This window comes from Schistocerca nitens, chromosome 1 (genome assembly GCF_023898315.1).
Source record: "Schistocerca nitens isolate TAMUIC-IGC-003100 chromosome 1, iqSchNite1.1, whole genome shotgun sequence".
Taxonomy (NCBI): Eukaryota; Metazoa; Arthropoda; class Insecta; order Orthoptera; family Acrididae; genus Schistocerca; species Schistocerca nitens.
In genome coordinates this window covers 638200746-638218255 of record NC_064614.1, presented here as the reverse complement: position 1 = coordinate 638218255, position 17510 = coordinate 638200746, and the positions used below count along the sequence as shown (strand labels likewise).

Genomic DNA, 17510 nt, shown 5'->3' with positions numbered 1-17510 from the left:
AATTCTTAGTTTTTTGGCAACTACGAGGTGCATTCAAGTTCTAAGGCCTCCGATTTTTTTTCTAAGTAACTACTCTCCCGAAATCGATGAAACTGGCATTACTTCTTGACGTAATCGCCCTGCAGACGTACACATTTTTCATAACGCTGATGCCATGATTCCATGGCAGCGGCGAAGGCTTCTTTAGGAGTCTGTTTTGACCACTGGAAAATCGCTGAGGCAATAGCAGCACGGCTGGTGAATGTGCAGTCACGGAGAGTGTCTTTCATTGTTGTAAAAAGCCAAAAGTCACTAGGAGCCAGGTCAGGTGAGTAGGGAGCATGAGGAATCACTTCAAAGTTGTTATCACGAAGAAACTGTTGCGTAACGTTAGCTCAATGTGTGGGTGCGTTGTCTTGGTGAAACAGCACACGCACAGCCCTTCCCGGATGTTTTTGTTGCAGTGCAGGAAGGAATTTGTTCTTCAAAACATTTTCGTAGGATGAACCTGTTACCGTAGTGCCCTTTGGAACGCAATGGGTAAGGATTACGCCCTCGCTGTCCCAGAACATGGACACCATCATTTTTTCAGCACTGGCGGTTACCCGAAATTTTTTTGGTGGCGTTGAATCTGTGTGCTTCCATTGAGCTGACTGGCGCTTTGTTTCTGGATTGAAAAATGGCATCCACGTCTCATCCATTGTCACAACTGACGAAAAGAAAGCCGGCCGCGGTGGTCTCGCGGTTCTAAGCGCGCAGTCCGGAACCGTGCCACTGCTACGGTCGCAGGTTCGAATCCTGCCTCGGGCATGGATGTGTGTGATGTCCTTAGGTTAGTTAGGTTTAAGTAGTTCTAAGTTCTAGGGGACTTATGACCACAGCAGTTGAGTCCCATAGTGCTCAGAGCCATTTGAACCATTTTTGACGAAAAGAAAGTCCCATTCATGCTGTCGTTGCACGTCAACATTGCTTGGCAACATGCCACACGGGCAGCCATGTGGTCGTCCGTCAGCATTCGTGGCACCCACCTGGATGACACTTCGCATTTTCAGGTCGTCATGCAGGATTGTGTGCACAGAACCCACAGAAATGCCAACTCTGGAGGCGATCTGTTCAACAGTCATTCGGTGATCCCCCAAAACAATTCTCTCCACTTTCTCGATCATGTCGTCAGACCAGCTTGTGCGAGCCCGAGGTTGTTTCGGTTTGTTGTCACACGATGTTCTGCCTTCATTAAACTGTACACCCACGAACGCACTTTCGACACATCCATAACTCCATCACCACATGTCTCCTTCAACTGTCTATGAATTTCAATTGGTTTCACACCACGCAAATTCAGAAAACGAATGATTGCACGCTGTTCAAGTAAGGAAAACGTCGCGATTTTAAGTATTTAAAACAGTTCTCATTCTCGTCGCTGGTGGTAAAATTCCATCTGCCGTACGGTGCTGCCATCTCTGGGACGTATCGACAATGAACGCGGCCTCATTTTAAAACAATGTGCATGTTTCTATCTCTTTCCAGTCCGGAGAAAAAAAATCGGAGGCCTTAGAACTTGAATGCACCTCGTAGTACACACATGCTGTAATTTAAGTTTCAGCAAGTCTAAACACTTAAGTAATAGACATCTCACACCCATTTCTTTTACTCAGTAAGGTCACATATCTGTACTTCATTTTAACTAATGACTCAGTTCTCATTGAATTATCCCTTTTTTTTATTTTTATATTTTTTATTTTTTTAAAAATTTTTTTATTTTTACAAAAGGAAAAATATTTGCCTGGTTTCTTTTTGTTACATAAAGAATTGTAGAGAAATAAATGAATGTCTTTTGTTTTGATGTGTTGTATTTTGCTAATTTGGTTACAGGTTTTTGTTTTATTTGAACATGAAGGATATCAAGCATTCATTGAAAGTATGTGTTGAAAAATGCCCTGATCGCAATTTGGAAAGTCAGAATGATATTAAGGATTTCTACATCAAGACTGGCTCTCTGTTGTGCAGGTAAACGGAGCATGCAGTAACAAAGTTAAGTAGTTTGGAAATTTGGGTCACAGAAAAGTTAATTTTTCAAGTGTCAGCAAAACCACTCAGTTCTCTGAAGTTCTTGTTTGGATGCATGAACTGTTAGGAAAACAACATTGGGAACATGAAACAGTAATAAATTTGAATATAGAGGAAAGCATGTTACAAGGTTTAGTTAAGTTTTTCTGTGTTGTTCATAAAATAATCCCAAACAATTTGTAATGTCATAGTAACTACAATCTTTTCCTCTCTTTTATTCTTCAAGGTATGATTTTAAATTTAATGGCTGGACTGGTCCAAATGATCCTGCTTTAGGGCAGATAGATCTTGAGAAGCATATTAACTCCCATTTAGGACCATGCCCACCTCTACCTGTGTACGCCAGGTAAGTGTTTCTTAGTAACAGAGTAAAACTCATAATTTACATTCACATTTTGTAAGCTGTTTTTAATATTGTCTTCATAAAAGTAAGATCTGTACAAAAAATATTTCTACATTTTTTCCAGTGATCCTGTTTTAAACAGATGTATACCTCGCCCAGTAAAAGACATACTTGTGCAAATCATCAGCAGTCTTTATGATGTATTAAACAGCTGGGATGCAGTAGAAAAGGTGTTGGGTGATTTGTACATGACATGGCGAGAGATACTTGCACTTTCATTTCTTGCTTTTGGTAAGTGTAATATCCTACAGAATTAAATCCATAAGCAAAATTATTACAACCTATCAAACAGTAGAAAGTGTGGGATGGTATAACAACAATATGAAAAGGATAGATTGTTACTCAACACATAGAGGAGGCATTGAGTTGCAGATACACACACATCCTCTATGTGGTAGCAGTCTATCTTTTTCATATTGTTATTACAACCTGCAATGGGTAAACATATGTGAGCATCACAATAGGTTTTAGGGCTACTCCCATAAAAATTTAGTAGTTTTTACTGTAACTGCTGCACAGCTTCACATAGGTGTAGGATATCCAATGGGATGGTAAAGTATAACAGTAACAGAAATTCCTGGATGGAACAGTATGTAAAATAAAGGAAAGGCAACCACTCACATTTAGTACAGTGTGGCACATAGACACACATAACAGAATGCAGCATTAACTAGCTTTAGAGCCATGGCTCCTCTTCTGGCAGAAAGTACACATATTCTCACAAAAACCATACAGACACCTAAATGGACACCACCACGGCCGTAGTAGTGTATTTGTGGTTGTGTGTCTGTGTGTATTTCCTGCCAGATGAATATTTGGATCATTCCAGCGGCTGGCAGAGAAGGCTGAGAAGACCATCCATGTGCATGGGGTTTCAATGAAGCCCACAGTTTGCAGCAGTGTCACCAGAACTGAGTGTGGCCCCTCTGGTTCTGCATTGGATAGAATGTTTGAACCAGAGACTTCAGAGTTGTGTGATAAACTAGGCTGTGACTTCCTGGAGTTCTGCCATTGGGTTGAGAACTATAGACTCCCCCGAATGGGGTCAGGTGTGCAATGAATCAGATGCTGCTACCCAGTTAGCTTAAGTGGCCAAGTTTGAAGTGCTCCTGAAAAGCAGTGAAGCTCACATAATGCTAGGCACAGGAAGCTGTTTAAAACCCAAAGTAAACAGCATTGAGGCTTTTGGAAAAAATTTAAGCATATATGAAAGTATAGGCTAATGGAAAATGGAGTTGGTGGTATATTTGTCACAGTAGACAAGAAACATCCGCTGAGATAGAAATTGATGCTGCATGTGAAATTGTCTGGGGAAATCTCAGTATCAGCAGTGGGCATAAAATTATAATTATATAATTATTTACTTCTATTGACGCAAGGCTCACCTGCTGATGTAACTGAAAACCTTAGAGAAAACCTCAGTTTGCTTGTACTTAATTGCCGGCCGGAGTGGCCAAGCGGTTAAAGGCGTTACAGTCTGGACCCGCGCGACTGCTACGGTCGCAGGTTCGAATCCTGCCTCGGGCATGGATGTGTGTGATGTCCTTAGGTTAGTTAGGTTTAAGTAGTTCTTAGTTCTAGGGGACTAATGACCTTAGAAGTTAAGTCCCATAGTGCTCAGAGCCATTTGAACCATTTTGAACCTTGTACTTAATTTCCCTAATCATACTTTGATCAGTGGAGGAAACTAATCACCCAACAATCAGTTGATAAAATTACAGTTTTGTTAGTAGTGGGTGTGGCAAGACATCCTGTGAAACTTTTTTAAATACCTTCTCTGAAGACTGCTTAGAAAAGTTGCTGGAAATATTTAGGTCTAATGGCAACAAATAGACCTGACCTCTTTGAGGATGTACATATTAAAACTGGTATCAGTGACCATGGTGAGAATGATTACCAAAGTACAAAGGGCAACTGAAGCAAATAGAGAGACTTGTATGTTCATAAAACTAAATAAAAAAACAGTAGTGCCGTATGTCATTGAGGGAATAGAAACTTTTCGAACAGGACAGGAACACATAGAGGAACTGTGGCTCAAGTTTAAAAGAATAGTTGACCATCCACTGGATAGATATGTACCCAGTAGAACAGTTCATGATCAATGAGCCCTCCATGGTATATGGTCAATGTAAAGAAAACGACTCTACAAAGAAAACATAGGGCTATGCATAGAGAGATGCTGAATAAAATGGGTGTAACTGCTTAGGAAGCAATGTACAAAGCAAAAGCATAAATTCTTAACTCTGTTCTCAGGTGTTCCTTTAGAAAGGAAAACTCAGCAGTACTACCCCACTTTAATTCTCCTTCCACTGAAAATATGAGTGAAATAGATGTTAGTGGTGTTGAGAAGCAGCTGATTTCACTACAATTTAACAAAGCTCCAGGGCCTGGCAAAATCCCTTTCAGATACTATACCAGATTTGCAGGTGAGTTAGCCACACTTTTAACTACAATCTATCATAGATCCCTCAAACAGTAAATGGTGCCCAATAGTTGCAAGAGAGCACAGGTCACACCCGTCTAAAAGAAGAGTAGCAGAAGAGACCCACAGAACATTTTCCAATATCCTTGACATCAGTTTGTTATTGAACGTTAGAACATATTCTGAGCTTGAGCATAATGAGGTATCTCAAACAGAACGACTTCCTCCACGGCAACAAGCATGGATTCTGAAAACATAGATCATGTGACTTACAAAACACACTTTACTCACATGAATACTGAGAGCCTCATATAAAAGCAATCAGGTAGATGTAGTATTTCTCGATTTCCAAAAAATATTTTAATCAGTACCACATCTATACTTATGATAATAAGTTTGACTGTATAGAGTATCAAGTGAAATTTGTGACTGCACTGAGGCTTTTTTGGTAGGGAGAATGCAGGAAGTTACCTTGGATGGCGAGTCATTTATGTGTAGAGGATAATGGGTTAGGATTCTTTCTATTCATGTTGCATATTAATGACCTAGCAAACAATATTAATGGTAATCCCAGACTTTTCACAGATGTTGCAGATACGTATAATGAAGTACTGTCTGGGGGGGGGGATAGAAAAAACAAAAAAAACTGCATAAATTTTCAGTCAGATCTTGATAATATTTCAAAGTGCACAAAGATGGACATCTTGTTTCAAATGTCCGGATATGTAAAACTGTGTACTTCACAAAAAAAAGTAGTATCCGATGGCTACAGTATCAGTGAGCCACAGGTGATGCAGGTTAACTAATACAAATGTCTGGGTGTAACTCTTTGAATGGATATGAAATGGAATGATCACATTGGCTTAGTCATGGGTAAAGCAGGTGGCAGACTTTGGTTCATTGGTAGAAAACTGGGGAAATGCTATCAATCAACAAAGGAAATTGCTTACAGATAACTTGTGTGACCCATCCTAGAATATTGCTCAAGCATGTGGAACTGTTGTCAAATGTAACAGAGGATACTGAATGTATACAGAGAAGGGAAGCACAAATGGTCACAGGTTTGTAAGATCCGTGGGAGAGTGTTACGGAGAGATAGTGAAGAAACTGAACGGGCAGACTTTTGAAGATAAGACATAAACTGTCCCGAGAAAGCATACTTACAAAGTTTCAAGAACAGTTTTTAATGGCAACTTTAGGAACGTACTATGTGTTGTTCCCATAGGAATTGTAAGGACAAGATTAGATTGATTACAGCACACAAAGAGGCATTTAAACATTCATTTTTCTCATGCTCTATATGTTAATGGAACAGGAAGAAACCTTAATAGCTGGTACGAAGGTACATACCCTATGCCATGCACTTCACATTGATTTGCAAAGTATAGAAGTAAAAGCAGATGGAAGGATCTAGTAGAACTGCAGTGTCATAATATTTCATATTAATAAACCCGAGAGAAATTTTCCTCTGGAACTGGAATTCATTACCATTGTGTACAACGCAGGGTGTTAGTCGGACATTTCTATATTAGTACATCTCATCTAGGAAGATACTGCAGCATCTGTAGCCACAATGATGAGATGGGTCTGTGTATGTCAAAACCATTTCACAGACAAAAATTCTGACAGTCAATCAAAGAAATTTTTACAGTAGCATTGTGCTACTGGTTGGTGTTCAGGAACTGGCCCCAAAAAATCAAGCATTTTATGCTCGCCTTAAAAGACCAGCTGTGTGGCGAGAAACTATGTGAAGTATGTCTGTAAACAGCAACAGTCTTCTTGGTTACAGTCTTCTAGAGATGACACAGCTCATTTCAACCGGGTGCAGAGGTATGACAGGAACAGAGAAGATCAGCCATGATGTAATCATAAAAATATCTCACCAAGAGGCAGCATCCGAATGAAGTTGCTTCATCTCAATTGTTAGCAACTTTGGTAAAAGTTTTGCTAAGATCCCTCTGAGGGCCAAATGTTTGATTAAAATTCAGTTAATGGATCCAATACTATTTATAACCTCGTCTGTAAGTTCTCCAGTCATTATTTATCTATCCTGTATCACCAGGGTTTTTATGTGATCAATAACATCCTCAGTTTTGGATGTTGAGAGCCTACTTGAACATGCTTCACTCTTCATTGATGAGTGGCCATCTTTGAAGCTGTTCTACAACTCCTTAATATGTGTGGTCCCCTTTGCTTCATCGCTAAACACTTGTTGAATCTTGCAGATTGTTTGAGCTTTAGAATCACTAAGGTTAAAACAAAATTTGATGCAATAAACTTGTTCCACTTTTTATGTCATTTTGCCCACAACAGAAAATCCAATGACTACTACCACTTACATGTGTTCACTTGGCAAATGCTAGTCAGCAACTGGTTGCTTCCACTGTCGTGAAAAAAGAAACAGGCATGTGCATGGATACGTTTTGAACAGCCCTTCTATTATTATTATTATTATTATTGTTATTGTTATTCCATTTTGGTGTAAGCCTGTCAATTTGATATCAGTTTGACAGCTTGCGTGTCAGTTTTATTGGTTTTCTGTCTGGCCTCGTGAAACCAAGCATGTGGCACTACTGCATAGTGACTTAGATGTCAAGCATCCACAGCTAATGAACAATGTCTAGTGTTGCTGCCTCTGCCTCATGGGGTTCTGGATTCGATTCCTGATCAGGTCAGAGATTTACTCTGCCCAGGCACTGACTGTTTGTGTTGTCCTAACCATTTCATCATCATTCAGGAAAGTGGAGAGGCTGGACAGTGAAATGATCGAGAATTTGTATGGGCACTGATAACTGTGCAATTGAGTGCCACACAAACCAAATATCATCATCATCATCATCATCATCATCATCATCATCATCATCATCACAATGTGTCAAGCATAATCCAAAAGTTCAGTTAAGCCATTCTGCTTCGTCCATCTCCTTAATAGCTTGTGTGTCTGTTTTTGGAATGAAATACATCACTGGTTCCATATATCATGGACCCAACAGTTTTTTGGTAGATTTGTGGAGGTATATCACACTAGATGTGTATGCACAGGACATGTAATTTGCGGAAATAACGGGCCACTGAATTGCACACGTGGTGGTGGTGCCTGATACTGACCCACATGGGTTCCATAGGATTTATATCAGGTGAATTTCACCACCAAGACATCAGCGTGAGTTTACTATAATGCTCCTCAAACCTCTAGCATGGTTCTGGCTCCGAGACATGGACAGTTATACTGCTGAAAGATGACATCACTGTCGGGGAAGAAATCAAGCATGAAGGGGTGCAGATAGTTCACAGCTGTAAGCATTTCTTCAATTACTACCACAGATTCCATGCAAGCAGAGAAGGAAGTCTCCCATAGCATAATACTGCTCCCACCAGCTTTCGTCCATGGCACACTGCATGTTTCGAGTCGTCATTCACCTTGATGAAAGTGTGTGTGGAGACAATCAGCGACCTAGTGTAGCAAAAATGTGATTCATCCAAAGAACTGGCACGTTTCCATGGATCGACGGTCAAATCCTGATGGTCCCGTGTCCACTGCAATTATAATTGACAATGTCATTGAGTCAACTTGTGAACGCATAGTGATGGTCTACAGTGGAACTCCATGATCAGCAATGTATGATGAACGGTGTGCTCCAAAATACTTGTGCATGCACCAGCATTTGCTCTTTCAGCAGAGGTGCCACAGATCACCATCTATACTAATTTACAGAGCAGACAAGCTTCTGAACCACACATTCTGTGAAGAGTCATGGACATCCAACATTTAGCGCCTAGCAGTAGTTCCACCATCATTCTACTTCTTCTGTAGATGCTCATGATAGTAGCATTTGAACATTCCTCCATCTTTGCCTTTTCTGATATACTTGTTCACAGGCTCTGTTTAATAATAATATGCCCTTTGCGAAAGACATTTATCTCAATGGATTTTCTCATTTGAATCCCATATCTTCACTAGGATGATCCCCCACCTGTGTCTGTTCCGCTTACATACTTTTGTTACTGCTTCATGTGCCCGAAATACCATCAGGTGGCATACTGCATCGCAGTAGGTAGTGGTCATAATGTTTTGGCTTATCTGTGTACTCTGTCATATTGATTTTTATTTAACTCTTTTTTTTCCCTTGCTGATATATTGGAGGCTATTATAAATAATATGTACTAATTCACTGTTACACATTTATTTGTTTGTTTGCAGGACTTATATACATACCAGACTTGACAAAGTCTGGTGTGGTTGCCAATGTGTAGTCCAGGCTTCTGCTTGACCACGAACATAACAGTGTAATGAACTGTCTCTTCTCTGTCAGTCATTTGACTTCCCTTCTGGTTTTAGGCCCCGCTTATTTATGCAGTGCTTGAAAAACTAGTCCACTGACAGTCTTAGAAATTAACTTATAAAAGTGTTATAGCAGACATGTTGACATTTTATCAGTATTTTAGAATATTTTGAATTGTAATTTATAAATTATGATTAAGCTAGACATTTAACTAAGTGAAGAGGACATTGAAAATCACAAATATGTATTGTCAAGCCAAATTTCCCTAGGTACAACAAAGTAAAGTATTATCTGTGATTCTTTTCATCAGAATATAATTTCTGTTCAGAAACAGTTACTGACTTAAATGTTCTAATAAGTGTCATTTGAGTGAACACGATATTCCTATCAGAACATGTTCTAGGTTGTTTGTGGTTGGATGTTTTAACTATAAAGACAAATGGGCTTGAAAAGGTTGTTCTGGAATTCAACTCAATTAAACAGAGTGGCATACCAGAGTTACAATCATGTGTGTACGTTTGGGATGATGTAATGTTTCCCAGATAATATTACCTGTTAGGACATTTGGCTAGAAGAGAGAGATAAAATACACTCCTGGAAATTGAAATAAGAACACCGTGAATTCATTGTCCCAGGAAGGGGAAACTTTATTGACACGTTCCTGGGGTCAGATACATCACATGATCACATTGACAGAACCACAGGCACATAGACACAGGCAACAGAGCATGCACAATGTCGGCACTAGTACAGTGTATATCCACCTTTCGCAGCAATGCAGGCTGCTATTCTCCCATGGAGATGATCGTAGAGATGCTGGATCTAGTCCTGTGGAACGGCTTGCCATGCCATTTCCACCTGGCGCCTCAGTTGGACCAGCGTTCGTGCTGGACGTGCAGACCGCGTGAGACGACGCTTCATCCAGTCCCAAACATGCTTAATGGGGGACAGATCCGGAGATCTTGCTGGCCAGGGTAGTTGACTTACACCTTCTAGAGCACGTTGGGTGGCACGGGATACATGCGGACGTGCATTGTCCTGTTGGAACAGCAAGTTCCCTTGCCGGTCTAGGAATGGTAGAACGATGGGTTCGATGACGGTTTGGATGTACCGTGCACTATTCAGTGTCCCCTCGACGATCACCAGTGGTGTACGGCCAGTGTAGGAGATCGCTCCCCACACCATGATGCCGGGTGTTGGCCCTGTGTGCCTCGGTCGTATGCAGTCCTGATTGTGGCGCTCACCTGCACGGCGCCAAACACGCATACGACCATCATTGGCACCAAGGCAGAAGCGACTCTCATCGCTGAAGACGACACGTCTCCATTCGTCCCTCCATTCACGCCTGTCGCGACACCACTGGAGGCGGGCTGCACGATGTTGGGGCGTGAGCGGAAGACGGCCTAACGGTGTGCGGGACCGTAGCCCAGCTTCATGGAGACGGTTGCGAATGGTCCTCGCCGATACCCCAGGAGCAGCAGTGTCCCTAATTTGCTGGGAAGTGGCGGTGCGGTCCCCTACGGCACTGCGTAGGATCCTACGGTCTTGGCGTGCATCCGTGCGTCGCTGCGGTCCGGTCCCAGGTCGACGGGCACGTGCACCTTCCGCCGACCACTGGCGACAACATCGATGTACTGTGGAGACCTCACGCCCCACGTGTTGAGCAATTCGGCGGTACGTCCACCCGGCCTCCCGCATGCCCACTATACGCCCTCGCTCAAAGTCCGTCAACTGCACATACGGTTCACGTCCACGCTGTCGCGGCATGCTACCAGTGTTAAAGACTGCGATGGAGCTCCGTATGCCACGGCAAACTGGCTGACACTGACGGCGGCGGTGCACAAATGCTGCGCAGCTAGCGCCATTCGACGGCCAACACCGCGGTTCCTGGGAGTGTCCGCTGTGCCGTGCGTGTGATCATTGCTTGTACAGCCCTCTCGCAGTGTCCGGAGCAAGTATGGTGGGTCTGACACACCGGTGTCAGTGTGTTCTTTTTTCCATTTCCAGGAGTGTATATGATTATTGAAAGTAACCAATGGTTGAAAATATAACCATATTATAATTTAAAACATATGATTAGATTTATATAGGTTGTCACAAAACATTACAGTCAAAATGATACAGTTAGCAGAGGATTCTAAACTGAGGGATAAGAAACCAGGCATCAGACTGGGACTGCAAAGTTGAGGAACCAATCTACCTAGAAGAATTTGAGGTATATCTTGTGCCACCAATGGCCTACAAAGACCCATACCAGTGACCTGTTCTGGTACCCCGATTGGCATAAGGTGATATCACCATAGACGCCACTCACTACCAATGTCTTGCACACTGTAGAAAAGTCAACCATCCATCTGTGAAGTGTCCACTGTGAAGTTTACTATCCATATTGATTAATGTGAAAATTATGGGAACAAACAATGGAAAATCCACTATAGATAATGACAATATTATGAAAATGATAGAGTGCTACCCACTATATAGCAGAGATGTTGAGTCGCAGACAGGCATAACATAAAGACTGCTAAACAAATAAGCTTTCGGCCAAAAGGCCTACTTCTGAATTGGACGACACGCAACAAAGGTGGTGGTGGGAGGGTGTATGGAATAGGTCTTGCATCTAGGCCTATTGCAGGGCTATGAGCCATGAGGCAAGGGGTTAGGAGCAGGGGTGGAGTAGCAATGGATCCTCATCCATCCCTATATAGCTCATATGGTCGTAGGATGTTGTGTAGGTTCAGCGGGTGGTGGAATACCACTGTGGGAGGGGTGGGAAGGTTAGTGGATATGACATTTCTCATTTCAGGGCATGATGACAGGTAGTCAAAACCCTGTTGGAGAATCTAATTCAGTTGCTCCACTCCTGGGCGGTACTGAGTCACGAGGGGAATGCTGATCTGTGGCTGGACGGTGGGACTTTGGGAGGTGGTGGTGGTGATTGGAATGATAAGGCCTGGGAGATCTATTTTTGTACAAGATTGGGAGAGTAATTTCAGTCTGTGAAGGCCTCTGTGAGACCTTCGGTGTATTTCGAGAGGGACTGCTCGTCACTATAGATGTGACTGCCACAGGTAGCTAAGCTGGTACGGAAGGGACTTCTTGGTATGGAATGGTTGGCAGCTGTTGAAGTGGGAGTACTGCTGGTGATTGGTAGGTCTGATAGGGACAGAGGTACTGATGTAGCCATTTTCGAGGTGGAGGTCAACATCGAGGAAGGTGGCTTGTTGGGGTGAGTAGGACCAGGTGAAGTGAAAGGGGGAGAAAGTGTTGAGGTTCTGGAGGAATATGGATAGGGTGTCCTCACCCTCGATCCAGATCATGAAGATGTTATCAGTGAATCTGCACCAGGTGAGAGGTTAGCAGTACTGGGCGGTTAGGAAGTATTCATCTATAGGGTCAATGAATGGGTAGGCATATGATTTGTCATGTGAATGCCCGTTGCTGTATCCCAAATTTGTTTGTAGGTGGTGCTTTGAAAGAAAAAGTAATTGTGGGTGAGGATATAGTTGGTGGTGGTGACTGGGAAGGAGTTTGTAGGTTTGGAATCCATTGGGCATTGGGAAATGTAGCACTCAATAGTGGCAAAGCCATGGGCATTAGGGATGTTATTGTAAATCTATGTTGCATCAATAGTGATGAGTAAAGGCACTGTGTGGTAAAGGAAGAGGAACTATGGAGAGTTAGTGGAGGAAATGGTTGGTTTCTTTCATACGTGAGGGTAGGTTGTGGGTAATAGGCTACAGGTGTTGATCTATGAGAGCAGAGATTCTCTCAGTGGGGGCACAGTGATGACCACCATGGGGCATTCTCTGTGGCTGGGTTTATGAACTTTAAGAAGCATGTAGAAGGTAGGAGTGCAGGGAGTGGTAGGGGTGATGAGAGAGGTAGTGTCTGGGCAGAGGGTCTGGAATGGCCCTAAGGGTTTGAAGAGAGACTGGAGATCATGCTGGATTTCCTGGAATGGGGTCACTGTGGCAGGGTTTATAGGTGGATGAATCTGACAACTGGCAGAGTCCTTCTGCCAGGTAATCCTTGTGATTCAAAACAACATTGGTGGTGTGATTGTCAGCAGGTAGAATTATAAGGTCAGTATCAGTTTTTTAGGTGGTGGATTGAGAATCTTTTTACAGATGTAAGGTTAGCTTTCATGTTGAGAGATTTGGGGAGTGATCTTGAAGCAAGGCTCAGGATCAAGAAATTCTGAAAAGTTGACAGGAGGTGGTTTGGGGGAAGTGGGGGTGGGTTGCTGTTGGATGGAAGAGTGAATTGAGATGGGCAGGGTTGAACATTGGTATTCAATTGAGTCTGGTAGGGTTGATTGCGAAAATATGTTTCTACTGTAGGGACTGGGAGAAGGAGAGAATGTCTTCACAAGTACAGCATGATTGAATTTAGGAGTGGGGCAAAAGTTAAGACCTTTGAAAAAGACTGATTCTTCTGTGGTACTAAGGTTCATGAGTGTTCTTCAGGTCTGTTTAGCTTCTGGTTTCTGTATGGTGGTGGTGAGAGAGTTTTTGAGGTTGGGATGAATGTAATATGTCTGCAGAACAGGGTTTGTGTGCTATGGAAGGATGTGGGGCAGGTTTGGAGACTGCTGTTGTGCTGGTGGATCATGGTAGTCCAAGGCAGGAGTAGGAAGTGAACAGATTGGAGGTGGCATTGAGCATGCTGCTTTAGTTCCTCGAGGGCAATAGTTTCAATGTGTGAGATGGAATTACATCTTTCCACCACCATCTATTCCACTCTGGTCACAGGCATCAACCTATCTTATCAAAGGCAGTGCTACCTGTGAAACTAGTCATGTGATCTACAGTCTAAGCTGCTACCACTGTGCTGTGTTCTACGTGGGCATGACAACCAACAGGCTGTCTGTCCGCATGAATGGTCACTGAAAAACTGTGGCCAAGAAACTGCTGGACCACCCAATTGCTGAGCACACTGCCCAACACAACATTCTTCATTTCAATGACTACTTCACAGCCTGTACCACTGGATCCTTCCTACAAACACCAGCTTTTCTGAAACCTGCATGTGGTATTTATCCCTGCAATATATCCTACATTCCCATAATCCTCCTGGACCCAACCTTTGTTAGTCACTGTCCTTCACCCACCTATCCATTTCCCTGTTCCCACTTTATCACTGCACAGACCTATATTCCAGCAACACATCCACAGTTCTTTACTTCTCTCCTGTTCTGCCCTCCCTTCCCGTTAGTCCTGCCCTGCCTGGAGCTAATGGTCTAGTGGCTTGCATTGCTGTCTCTGGATCACGGGGTCCCGGTTTTGATTCCCGGCTGGGTTGGGGATTTTCTCTGCCCGGGGACTGGGTGTTTGTGTTGTCATTATCATCATCATCAGCATCATTATCATTATCATCATCATCCCCATCCCCATCCCCCTGCCCTGCATCTAACCTCCCGAATGCACCAGCTGCCCTGCCCTCTTCTCACCTCATCCCTGTATGGCTATCCCATCCTTCTCACCCTGGCCTCGTCCTTACCCCCACCACCCAGATTGCTTCTTCCATCATGTGACGTTGCTCACAGCTGACAATCTGGTCTCAGTAACCAGAGATAGTGGTCATGTATGTGTGAGTTGTGTTTGCAAGAATGTGTGTATCTATGTTGGCTAATTTACAAGGACTTTTGGCCAAAAGTTTACTTGTTTAGCAGTTTTTTTGTTGTGCCTGTCTGTTACTCATCATCTCTGCTGTACAGTGAGTTGCAATCTATCCTTTTCATAATGTTGACATTCCAGCAACATACAAACTTGCATTTAATGTATAGTGCAGAAGGATGTAGTGCTTTCAAGACCAAATAAATGTGTAGAGAAGAGTCATGGACATCCTAATAGAAAGAAATTTGTCCCTGTAGAGAGAAACTTAAAAGACGTTGCAGTTTTAGTCACAGAGACCTTAGCTTAGATCTTAACAAAGACGTTTTGCAGTATCCTAGCTGCGTCGAGCAGTCTAAGGCGCTGCAGCCATGGACTGTGCGGCTGGTCCCGGCGGAGGTTCGAGTCCTCCCTCAGACTTAGGATAATTTAGGTTAAGTAGTGTGTAAGCTTAGGGACTGATGACCTTAGCAGTTAAGTCCCATAAGATTTCGCACACATTTGAACATTTTTTATCCTAGGTGCCTGTCTCATGGACTGTGTAAAGGACAGCAGATGGACTGTGTAAAGGACAGCAGGAGACTTTGAACAGGTGCTGCTACTGTGATGCACACATTAAGATTGTTGGTTGTCACATTAGTCTTTGCTGTATGGTTTGGGTTGTTTGTTGCAAAATACCATATATTGATTTCCAACCATTAGTTCCTTGTCTCAAAGTACTCAGTATAGAATCCTGTAAGGCTGTGTAATTTTCGTCTTAAATGTTTGGTTTTCATCCAAAATTTTTGAGACATGATAGATAATTAGAGTGGTAGAACAATGCTTTATTTATTACTACTACATTCACAAAAATGGAGTTGCTTCAGTTACACTTATTTTCTTTAAAATAATTCTTTAAACTTTTACATCTGCAGAAATATTAACACCATAAGAAGAAGAAGAAGAAAAAAAACTACTACTACTACTACTGCTACTAGAACTCTTAATACTGAAATTACAGATTAGAGGAAGTGTCAAACATCTGTAGCTGACACACACAAGCAGGGCAGTTGGAACAATGTTTAAAATTTTCACTTGGATTAAGCCTGAACACTGCATTCCTTTGAACATAATGTACATTTTGGCATCACTGACTGAGAAATTTATGTTAAAGCTTTTAAGGTACTGATAGCATCTCAGTCTTGATTCTTCCAAGCCATTATATTGACATACTCCCAGGAACTGGTTGCAACTATGGTACACTTTAAAATTCATTACTTTAAGATCAGCAATCCCCACACTTATCATCATACATTTTGGTGATGTGACTGTTCCTAGATGTTGCTATGGTCGGTGGAAGCATTCTCCAGTATACTGGTGCTTGAAAGACAATACTGAGTGGTGCCTTGTTTATGTTTATGTTTACATACATTGGTGGTGTCCTTGGCACTGAGGGCAAGCAGTTGTGCCACCGACAGCTGTGACATGGTGGTCTGACCTTAGTGTACGAGGATACTATTAGTGTATCCAAACATGAATGCAAACAACGCACCACTTTTTTGTGATAGATAGAAATGCAACATGTTGGTTACTTATATGAGATTCAAATGAGAACTCCATCTTTAACTCAGTTTTCATCAAATACAAAATTTATGTTTGAACCTGCAAGTACGTTTCTTCCAGCCACACTAAGCAGTCTTACATAAAACTCATCTCAGATCCATTTCACAGCATATTGTGTGTGTGAGAATGTGTATAATTTACAAGAGAAAGAGCTAATGCATGAAAGCTAGTGTGACTGCTGTTTTCTGTTGTGTGATTCTGTGCTCAACATATTGATCTGCTATAAGTGAGTGGTTGCCTTTCCCTTATTTTATGGCACTGCTCCATCTGGGAATTGCCATTTTTGTTAAAAAGTATTTAATTTTTATCTTTAACATAATTTATTTACAAAAAAATTTGAATTTTAATGTGACTATTTGAAAATGTTAGTAGATTAAAAAACAAATTAATATTAATTGTCATATACTTTTTGAATAAAAAAGAATGAGTTGAATGTGATAGAACAACACAGATACATAAATCATGCAAAATCTCACATTAAAAGATATAAATAAGCAAGCTAACAGCACACTACCTGAAAATTACATTGGACAGACAGATACTGTATTGTGAAAATGAATGAATAGACGGATAACCGCACCTCAAAACCTTGAACTCAACATACTGATTTCCCTGAACGTATACAGTACCATAGAACATTTAACATCTTTGACAATGCCAAAAAGCCTATGTTCTTATGTGATGAGAACTTGCTTTGTAGTTGAATCCTGAAGACACAACAAATGGAGTAACATGTGCAGCCTCTTCTGCTTAAAGCCATTAGCTTTAATAAATGTAGAAGCATTCTGTTGAAATATGTGAAGCAGTGATTAAAGATACATCTTGGATTATATGCTTTTTTGCATTGGATTAAGTTTAATGGCAAATTCGGTTATGTTAAGTATTTAACAGAGTGACACCAATAAAGATCAGAACTAGTTCTGATAGGCTGATATTTGGTTACATCTTGTTCTCTGTAGATGATTCAGAATAATTCATTCCATTGGCTGTTGGACGTGTCTTTGTAGAAAAGTTAATCATCTACAATGACGTGAAAAAAAGGTTATTCTTCTATATTTATATAAAGGGAAAGTAGAGAAACTGAAAATAATGAAAACAGCAATTACTAAAATCTTAAGATTTGCGGTCATCTTTGTTCT

At 41.7% G+C, this 17510-nt stretch overlaps 1 protein-coding gene across 1 annotated transcript in view; it reads left to right on the top strand.

The window, feature by feature from the left end:
- Positions 1–17510, top strand: part of LOC126258062 (choline transporter-like 1) — a 153010-nt gene that overhangs the window by 55900 nt on the left and 79600 nt on the right. The window contains exons 4-6 of the mRNA XM_049955612.1: positions 1852–1986; positions 2273–2392; positions 2514–2680. Coding sequence (XP_049811569.1) covers positions 1852–1986; positions 2273–2392; positions 2514–2680 — 422 coding nt within the window. The remainder of the gene's footprint in view (positions 1–1851; positions 1987–2272; positions 2393–2513; positions 2681–17510) is intronic.